The sequence below is a fragment of the Sapajus apella genome, unplaced genomic scaffold (genome assembly GCF_009761245.1).
Source record: "Sapajus apella isolate SASKATOON/1434 unplaced genomic scaffold, GSC_monkey_1.0 scaffold67, whole genome shotgun sequence".
Taxonomy (NCBI): Eukaryota; Metazoa; Chordata; class Mammalia; order Primates; family Cebidae; genus Sapajus; species Sapajus apella.
The window spans coordinates 10,261,401-10,272,243 of record NW_022437007.1 but is presented as its reverse complement, the minus strand read 5'-3'; the positions used below and the strand labels follow the sequence as shown (position 1 = coordinate 10,272,243).

General features: G+C 34.4%; 1 protein-coding gene across 2 annotated transcripts in view; it reads left to right on the top strand.

Moving 5' to 3' along the window:
- RBM46 (RNA binding motif protein 46) overlaps positions 1 to 5,812 on the top strand; it is a 56,256-nt gene extending 50,444 nt beyond the window's left edge. The window contains exon 5 of one of the 2 annotated variants that reach the window (XM_032248610.1): positions 4,877 to 5,812. In XM_032248610.1, the coding sequence (XP_032104501.1) occupies positions 4,877 to 5,076 (200 nt within the window). In that variant the 3' untranslated portion in view covers positions 5,077 to 5,812. Of the gene's footprint in view, positions 1 to 3,804 lie in introns of both variants that reach the window. The other variant, XM_032248611.1, reaches the window with a different exon arrangement.
- Positions 5,813 to 10,843: the final 5,031 nt, after the last annotated feature.

The following is a 10,843-nucleotide window of genomic DNA, read 5'->3' as shown; positions in this document are numbered from 1 at the left end:
TATTGTAAACAGTACTGCAATGAACATTGGTGTGCATGTGTCCTTATAGCAGAATATATATATATATTCTGTATATATATATATTCTTTGTATATATACCCAGTAATGGGATTGCTGGGTCAAATGTAATTTCTATTTCTAGGTCCTTGAGGAATTGCCACACTGTCTTCCACAATGGTTGAACTAATTTACACTCCCACCAACAGTGTAAAAGTGTTCCTATTTCTTCACATCCTCTCCAGCATCTGTTGTCTCCCGATTTTTTAATGATCGCCATTCTATCTGGCGTGAGATGGCATCTCAAATCAAATTTGATTTGCATTTCTCTAATGACCAGTGATGATGAGCATTTTTTCATATGTTTGTTGGCCTCATGTATGTCTTTTGTGAAGTGTCTGTTCATATCCTTTGCCCACTTTTGAATGGGCTTGTTTTTTTCTTATAAATCTGTTTTAGTTCTTTGTAGATTTTGGATATTAGCCCTTTGTCAGATGGGTAGATTGCAAAAATTTTTTGCCATTCTTTAGGTTGCCGATTCACTCTAATGATTGTTTCTTTTGCCATGCAGAGGCTGTGGAATTTGATTAGGTCCCATTTGTCTATTTTGGCTTTTGTTGCCAATGCTTTTGGTGTTTTGGTCATGAAGTCCTTGCCTATACCTATGTCCTGAATGGTTTTGCCTAGATTTTCTTCTAGGGTTTTTGTGGTGTTAGGTCTTACGTTTAAGTCTTTAATCCATCTGGAGTTAATTTTAGTCTAAGGTGTCAGGAAGGGGTTCAGTTTCTGCTTTCTGCACATGGCTAGCCAGTTTTCCCAACACCGTTTATTGGAATCCTTTCCCCATTGCCTGTTTCTGTCAGGTTTGTCAAAGATCAGATGGTTGTAGATATGTTGTGTTGCCGCTGAGGCATCTGTTCTGTTCCATTGGTCTATATCTCTGTTTTGGTACCAGTACCGTGCTGTTTTAATTTCTGTAGCCTTATAGTATTGTTTGAAGTCCAGTAATGTGATGCCTTCAGCTTTGTTCATTTTGCTTAGAATTGACTTGGCTATGCGGGCTCTCTTTTGGTTCTATATGAAGTTTAAGGTGGTTTTTTCCAGTTCTGTGAAGAAGGTCATTGGTAGCTTGATGGGGGATAGTGTTGAATCTATAAATTAATTTGGGCAGTATGGCCATTTTCACGATGTTGATTCTTCCCAACCATGAGCATGGAATGTTTCTCCATCTGTTTGTGTCCTCTCTTATTTCATTGAGCAGTGATTTGTACTTCTCCTTGAAAGAGGTCCTTTACGTTCTTTGTTAGTTGTATTCCAAGGTATTTTATTCTCTTTGTAGCAATTGTGAATGGCAGTTCATTCTTGATGTGGCTCTCTTTAAGTCTGTTATTGGTGTATAGGAATGCTTGTGATTTTTGCACATTGATTTTGTATCCTGAGACTTTGCTGAAGTTGCTTATCAGTTTCAGGAGATTTGGGGCTGAGACGATGGGGTCTTTTAAATACACAGTCATGTCATCTGCGAATACAGACAGTTTGACTTCCTCCTTTCCTAATAGAATACGCTTTATTTCTTTTTCTTGCCTGATTGCTCTGTCTAGAACTTCCAATACTATATTATATAGGAGTGGTGAGAGAGGGCATCCTTGTCTCATGCCAGATTTCAAGGGGAATGCTTCCAATTTTTCCCATTCAATATGATATTGGCTGTTGGTTTGTCGTAAATAGCTTTTATTATTTTGAGAAGCCTCCTCTTTTTGTATTTAATTTTTTACTGGTAAAAATTAAAAATTCAAATGTACTTGAAATTATGTTGAGAGAAAGATTGTAGATATAAAAATACTTAATACATATTACATGAAATCTAAGAACAGGCAAAACTAATCTATTGGAATAGAAATCAGAAGGTGGTTGTCTCCAAGTAAAGATCTGTTGTTTGGAAAAGGGCACAGGAAACTTCTGGATTGGGTGATATGTTTTATATCTTGTTTGGGGTGTCAGTTATGTAGATTTATACAATTATGAAAACTCATTGAAATTAACATGGGATATATGCATTTTATCTTGTGTAAATTGTATGTCAGTATTCAAAGTGTTAAGGCAGTTGAGTAACAGTGTAAAACACATTCTGAAATCGGCTCTGTATCATTCCTTAAGAAGGGATCTGAAGTACAGATCCCAGTCTGAGGCAGAAACAGTGGGATTGAAGAGATAAGGATGTTCATTGGGAAGAAAAACCAGGGGTGGGCAAGTAAGTATATGCTAGGAATTTTAACTAATTTATTAATTTATTATTTTCTAAAAGTAAATGAGGATTTCTGCTTTTTATTTCCTATATGAAAATTATATGTTATAATAAATCTGAGGAAAACATTGTACTTTTAGGTTCATCCCACTGATTAAGCATTTTCAGCTTACATTTCATTCATTGAAGTTTGGTTTGTATCGTATTTTCTAACCAGCTAGATGTCTTCCTGAATATATTTAGATTCTTAGTGATTTTAGTAATAAAATTTATTTTCGAAATGCTTGTAAAATTTTACAAACTTCTGAAACCGTTTGTTTCCTAATCTTTGTAGTATTTGTGAGGGATTTTTTTTTTCTTTAGATTTATCCTACATGAATAAAGTCATAGTCAACTTTTAATTTTATATTTAATCGCCTTAAAAATATGCAGTACTCAGTTGATCAGTGTATATCTTTAAGGGCTTAAGTTCAAGGTTTACAGTGGGCACTATCAGGAATGCAGATAAGCTAAGCAATTTGCTAGTAGCCGACTGCTTGGCTGGCCACTTTCTGAAATTTTTCCATGAAAATACCTTCTGTGTCCATATTTCATGAATAGGCTGCATTACCTGAAGATACCTTCAGCATCAACATTTCATGAATAGGCAGTATTACCTCTTGAGTGGATGTAAACTCAAAAGAAAAGTGATTTCTCTTTGAAAACTACATTTCCCTGTTTGCAGTAACCTGTTCTTCTAAATTGTATTGTTGATTACCACAGTGTTAAAATTGGAAGAGCTAGGTGTATTATAGATAAATGGCTAATAAGGAATTGACTGCATTTGCATAATTATTTTCAGAAGGAAATAATCCAGGCTTTTTTATAAAGGAGTTAATTTGGGAATACATGAGACCCACTAACGTTACTGTTTATACTCAGTACCAAACCCTTCAGGTGAAGTAGATTCTTTAAAAAAAGAAAAAAGAAAACATCAGGCATGGTGGCTCATGCCTGTAATCCCAGCACTTTGGAAGGCCAAGGTGGGTGATTCACCTGAGGTCAGGAGTTGGAGACCAGCCTGGCCAACATGGTGAAACCCCGTCTCTACTAAAAATACAAAAATTAACCAGATATAGTGGTGGGTTCCTGTAATCCCAGCTACTTGGGAGGCTGAAAAAAGAATCTTTTGAACCCAGGAGGCAGAGGTTGCTGTGAGCTGAGACCGCACCATTGCACTCTAGCCTAGGCAACAAGAGCAAAACACTGTCTCCAAAGAAAGAAAGAAAGAAAAATAAAGAAAAAAAATTGTGTAGTATTAGAGTCATCCTATCTTGGATATTAGAAAAGTAAATGGTATCAAAGTAATTTCTCATTCTTTTTCAAAATACTGAAAATGGGAACTAGTTACTTTAAATCTATTTATGTCTTCCTGGAACAAATTGCTTTGTTGATCTTATGGTACCATTCATAAAAATAAAAAGGTTATAAAATTATTGTAATTAGAGTTTTATAATGCTGGAAATTCAACCTATATTAAACTGATTTTCATTTTTCCTTTTTTTTTTTTTTTCCTGAACTAGGTCCTTTCTGATGTTGCTTGAGCTTACTCTCCTGCAGTTGATCTCATTCCTGTTGGCTAAACATTAAGTCCCATGACAACATTAAGTTAATGCACCTATGGTTTAGGCATCATTTATAGTATCAGGACAGTATTATAGAAAAAATAAAACCTTACCTGTACATTAGATGACCTAATTTCTTTTATTCCATTCCTAGAAACACCATAATGTTTCTGAATAATGATTTTATTGTCACACCCTTAGCTTATTTTGCACTAAAGAGCATAGTTGAGTTTTTGGAAGGTACAGGATTTAAAAATTTGGTCTGTAATATACATACATATAAATATTGCAGTTAATGAAGCAGGATATTATTGGTGCATAAGATGAATGTTTATTGTGAAACAGCAGTATTTCAAGTGTAATTATTTTTTAATTGGTTTAATTTTGGATATTTTTCTGTACTATAAGTTGATAATGGTTTTTTGAAGTTCATTTAATAAGGATGATTCATTTTACTGTTTTATCATACCAGTAGGACTTTTAATGTTAAATCAGTATGTTGAGTTAGATAAATGTTTGTAATAGTATTCAAATAATGAAATATTGGCCAGCTAGTTTATACCAAATGTTTTTGCAGTCCAGGGGTGCATGTTTCTTCTGGTTTGTTGCTTAATACAGCTTCAAAAAAAAAAAAAGCAAATATGAATTCACTGTTTTTTTATCTTTTCTTCATGGGCTACCCCTTGGAACCAAATTTAAAAGAAGCTTCTTGGTAGAGCAAGAGAAATCAGAGGTTCTCTTTTTTTATAATCAAAACCCCAAGAAACAGTAGATATCCAATAATTTACTCTGGTAAGATCTCTGAAATATTGTGTCAGTAAAGGAAAGTTAATGCTGACTAACAAAACTATCAGGATTTGCAGTGCAGTGAATGCTGAAATAATCTTTAACCAGCAATATAGTATCATCAAGATTTCCAATGTTAGAACATTATGTTAAAATGTGATTATTGTTTTAATGCTTTGTCTCTTTGAATTAAATTTATGTCCATAAAGATGTGCAGCATAATTGTTCATGTATTTATTTACAGACTACAATTTCCGTCGCAGCTCAATAAATAGTCTTTCCCCTGTTAGTGCTACCCTCTCTTCTGGGACTCCCAGCGTGCCTCTTTATACTTCAAGGCCTTATTCTTATCCAAGCTATCCCTTGTCAGCAACAATATCACTTGCTAATGGCAGCCATGTTGGACAACGACTATATATCTCCAATCAGGCCTCATTCTTCTGAAGAAAATATTGTAAACATTAGTATGAAAATTTGTGTAAATTTGTAGTATGAAAACTTGCAAATTAAAATACTGTTTCATTTTAGAATCGGGTTTGCACATTTGGTTTTAAAAATATATTTATTCAAAAGTACCTAACAGCTATAATTCAGAAAAACATGGAGTTGTAGAATATATAAAAATGCAAAGTTTAAAAAGTTAGTGGTTTCTTGATAAAAGTACAGCAAACTACTATTCTTTTTAAACTTTTGGGATTTTCTTCTAATTCCTAAGTGGGCAATAGAACCTAGTCATTTTAAGTTAATTTTTTGCGTAATTTTGCTAAATAGCGTCTCACAAATATTAAAGCACTTGAAGACAATGGTTATAGTAGATTGATTACCAAGGATCACTATCTGTATTGGAGATTAGAACAATTATATGACCAGAAGCATCTAACCATTATGTAGAAAGAAATGATGAGACAAAAAGATTAAGATACAAATTTTGTGCAGTATTAAAGAAAAAGCAGTCTACCATTGTGGTCCTTGAAAATAACTAGATATTTTCATTGTTAGACACAAATTATAATTTTGCTGTTAATGTATTTAAGGATTTTATTGTTAAACTTTATTTGTGTTTTTGGTATTCTTTGTATTGTTTTAATAACAAGTGTTACGGGTTTTTAATGTTGAAATCATGTGTTAATTTTTGTACTTGAATTCAATTTTTTTGACATTAAATATATGATGCTTCTAATAATTGTGTTTTTATTAGAATGACAAAAACTTTAGCTTTCACAATCACTTTGAGCTTTTCTTGAGAACAATTTCACTTACTAGTTATACAATAATAGGCTCAGTGCCTTCCTGAGACTCAAGTCAAGGATGATGAAGAAAGAAAGTGTTTTTATATACCCAAAGGAATGTAAATCATTCTGCCTTAAAGACATACGCACACATATGTTTATTGCAGCACTATTTGCAATAGCAAATACATGAAACCAACCCAAATGCCCATCAATGATAGACTGGATGAAGAAAATGTGATACATATACACTATGGAATACTGTGAAGCTGTAAAAATGAATGAGATCATGTCCTTAGCAGGGACATGGATGAAGTTGGAAGCCATCATCCTCAGCAAACTAACACAGGAACAGGAAACCACCATATGTTCTCTCTCATGAGTTGGAGCTGAACATTGAGAACACATGGACACAGGGAAACACACATCAGGGCCTTTTGGGGGTTGGTGGGTGAGGAGAGGGATCTTAGTGAACAGGTCAGTAAGTGCAGCAAACCACGATGGCACACGTATACCTATGTAACAAACCTGCATGTTCTGCAAATGTGTCCCATTTTGTTTTTTTTAGAAGAAATGATTGTTTTGTAAAACTTATTTTCAGGGATTAATAGAAATACTTTGCTAATAAACCCACTGAAGTTTCCTCCTTTCACTTATGAATAATTAATGAGTTCAAGTCATTTTGACTTAAATATTTTAGTATACCTTTGTAATGATTTCTAATGATAAGTTTTATAATATCTGAGACAACTCAGGAAACCTTTGTTAACTAATTGTGGAGCTGTATGGGGCATAGGATTTGTAAACAGAATTTGAAATACTTGCAAATATTTTCTTTCTCAGCCTGAGTTTCAAGCAGAAGTTATGGAAATTAATGTCAGTTTTTTTCAGCCTTTAAATAATAGTCCATATAAATCATGCAATACTTACCTTCCAGTTTACTGCCTTAGATTTTCTAATCTAAATGGGCATAGACACTGTGCTTAAATATTTTTCTCCTGACTCAACCGTTTGAATTGCATAGATTTTGCTCTTAATTGCCAGACGTGGCTGACAGGTGCATATCACTCAGCAAGCATACAATGAGTGTTTATTTTGTTGATGACTGTGGTAATAACCTTGGAATACAGAGGTTACTCAGACTCCAAGGAAGAAGAAAAAGAAGACACACTTGTTTTTCATAGAAATATTTGAAATAGCCCATCACAATAATTGCAAGTTTCCACATAGCTTTTTCACTTTCAAGAAAAACAATTGAGCTTACCAACCACACATTGCATTTGGAGATCCATGGTGATTTGACGAGAAGCATATAAGCTTTGTTAGTCAAATCCCACTCCATTAAGAAACAGCCCTTTGAACTTGGACACAGTTTTTAATGTTAGCCATACTTTTCACTTCTGTAAAGTGGTAATACACATTCCTTTTAACATTAACAGTAAAACGCCTGGCAAATGGAAGACATTCAGATGGAGTGTGTGATATAACATGGGTATAGTTATATAGTACTTTGTAGTTTTTCATCCCTACTCCCTTTAATTGGAAATATAGAAATCAGTACATTCATATGAAACACTATCCCTTTCTGTGATGTTCTGGATGAGCAGGTAATCTTCATATGGAATAAAATTTTGAGTTGTGAACATAGCTACCAATTATTTTGCTGCTTTAATTCTTACAGAATAAGCTGTATAAGGCATTTGCTCCAAATGAGGGCTTCTTTGGATGATCACAAGGTATTCATAAGTCTTAGCCATATGATAGATCTCATTAGTCAGGGAAACAGTTCTAAAGACAGACTTTATCAAATTTTATGTGCAATATCATGCAAAGAACCATGGCTAAAATGTGGAAGTTTATGACCTATTATGATGGAGCTAGGACCTGTCTTGCTTAAAGTCTCTTGTAAGCAGAAAGATTAGAAGGTATGCAGAAAGTTTAATTAACCCTATCATTTTCCCCCAGTTTGTTTATGATTTTAGGGAGAGAAAGACTTCTTTATCACTTAACATGTAGAAAGCATAATAGAAAAAATTGCTAAATTCAATTTAAAAAGAAAAGTCTGCATGGTAAGGAAGTACCAGAAATGTCAAACGATAAATGAACAATACTTGAATGTTGTTTTACAAAGGGCTGATCTCTTAATATTTCTAGATATCAGAAAAAATAATCACCCATGAAAAAAGTGGATGAAATGTCTGAATAGGCAGATGCCAAGTGGCCCTCAAACCATTAAAATGATGGCTTATGTCATGCTAAATGCAGATGAAAAGTTCAGATTGGCAGAAATTCATAGTTTGATAAACTTTTGGCAATCCTGTAAAGAAACAAGTATTCTCATATGTTGCCATTGGGATTAAAAAATGATATACATATAGGAAGCAACTCGACAGCTGTTGTCCAAAATTTCAAGCCTTTTGGTCCAGTAGTTTTGGGATATACTTGGATGTGTGTATGTAAAAATGATATATGTATAAAGCTATCCATCATTAGAGGACTGGTTAAGAATAAATTTATCAGTACATACTAAGAAGCCATACAAAAGAGAATTACTCTTTGTTCCTGATAGAGGAAGAGAATGTTAAGTGAAAAAGAGCAAGGGTTATTTAGGAATGTGTGTATAATGCAGTGTTCCCTGTTTTGGTAGAGGAAAAGAACATTTGTATGTGCTTATATTTGCCTACAGATTTCTGGAAGGATATGCAAAAAACAATTATGAGAGAAGTACATAAGGTCACACTGTGACGTCTCTTTTACTTTCAGACAGTGTAATGAATAATAATTTTAAGTAAAAAGATACATAATTGTTCTCAGAAACAAAACGAAGAGCTAGCTCTAGTGAACAATAATCTGAACAAACACATTAGGAAAAGCTGCACTGGATCTCTTTACTGACTCACCAGAAGTTAGTGGATTTCAAGTAGAAACCCAGGGCAAAAACTTTCAGATAATAAATAGCACTACAAACAGCTATGAACTTCACTGCTTTTGAGTCAGTGAGTCCAATATATTTGAAATGTCTTTTACTAGCTATGATGTCTGAATATGAAGCATGTTCAATCTGGAAGGAAAATCACAGTGAAGACCTCTAGGATTTGATGCAAAGCTATGTTGTCTTAGGCAAAGAATTAGTCTGCTTTTGAGAAATAACTATTAGCCAGTTATTAGGCCTTAATATTATGGGATACCAAGTACATTGAGTTGCCCATATGAATTGGGCTTTATTTGATCACCAAATTTATAAAGTTGAGCATGTCCAACAGCACTGCTACAAAGTGAAAATTGTATGTGGTGACAGTCTAGAGACTTCTTCCTGCCACACTACTATCTTTTAGTGTTATATCATGGAATGTACCTAAGATGAGTTGGCTGAGGAAGAAAACTTTGGAGCCTAGTATCCTAAGGATAATGGAAGTCACCAAAATCTCTACGCATCCTGTACAAACTATATAGAAAAATAACAAAACACAAATGAAACCACACATGACTGACACCTTCAGCAACCAGAGAACACTACAACTTTCAAATTACCTGTTAATAAAAATAAATATATATGGACATCAAATTCCAGCAATTATGTTTTTAGCTCTTGCTATAAGCCTTTGGAAAAGGAGGGGTGTTTTGAGGGGCTGGAAAACGATGCAAGAGAAAGGAGAGCAGAGGGCCTGAGGGTGAGCTAACAACGTCCATCCCAGGTGTGAAAATACTGTAAGAATACCCTGGTATATAAAAGTATTGACTAACGGAGAATGACTTAAAATCACGTAGACTTGAGATGGCAGTTTTGGAAAAGCATTACTTCTGGGAGAAAAGAGTTGAACTGGGAGGTGGCCTTTTGTTGTGGGTGATGAAAGTGAAAAAAGCAAAGGGGAAATTCAGAATCCTGCAAGACAAATGACCAAAAAAGCATGGGTGAAATCAACAAGATGGCAGAATAGGAATCCCTAGACCTTTCTTCCCTCACGGAAATGTGGATTTAGTAATACATGCACCAAATTGAAGCCCAATAGAAGGATTTGTGGCACTATCACCAGAACCCCTACCCCCAGCATCATGTGGCCTAATTGGGAGGAAATTCACAGCTCCTGTTTTCTTTCTGGAGAGGGAAAGGAGTAGAATGTGGTCCAATGTTTTGACTTTCAGTGAGATTTACCAGAGGGGCCAGTATTTATCATGCTTGAATGCAAACACTGACAGAATTATGACCTACCCTGTGGTGGTCGGGGGTGGTCTCTGAAAACAAAGTACACCAAAGTCTATGGTACCACGGAACTAGGTGGAGCTTCAGCACTAAGGTTTATTATAGCACTAGAGTTGCCATAATATGGCAGACAGACATCAGGGTAGAAACTGACAAACCTCTTCAATTAGGAGATTACACTCACAAGACCAGAGAGGGCACATTTTCAGGAAAGATTTGAGATATCTTCAGAAGTTATATCTGGACTGAGTGAAGAAAGTTCTTATTATATGAACCTAGATCATAAAATGTGGGAGAGGTGGCTGATTCTTCAAATGGCAAAATCTCAATAAAAAATAAGACATACAAAGAAACATAACACATTTAAATGAATAAATATCCAGAAACCAACCCTCCATAAATGTTGAAATATTAATTACCAAAGAAGTAAAAATTGCCATTATAAGAATGTTCATTATAAGAATGTTCATTTAGACAACTAAATGAAATCAGGAAAAGTACACAAACAAAATGAAAATATCAACAAAGAGAAAGTATGAAGAACCAGACAAATTGTGGGACTGAAAAAGTACAATAGCTGAATTGAAAAATTCACTAGAGGGAATCAACAGCAGACTTAACCAAGCAGAAGAAACCATCAGCAAATTTTCAAGGCATGACTTTTGATATTACCAAAGCAAAGAAGCAAAAAGAAAAAAAAAATGACAGGATAAAAGTGAAATGGTAGAAACATATATTCCATGCAATTAAGAATATAGAAAGAGTAGGGATACTTATATCA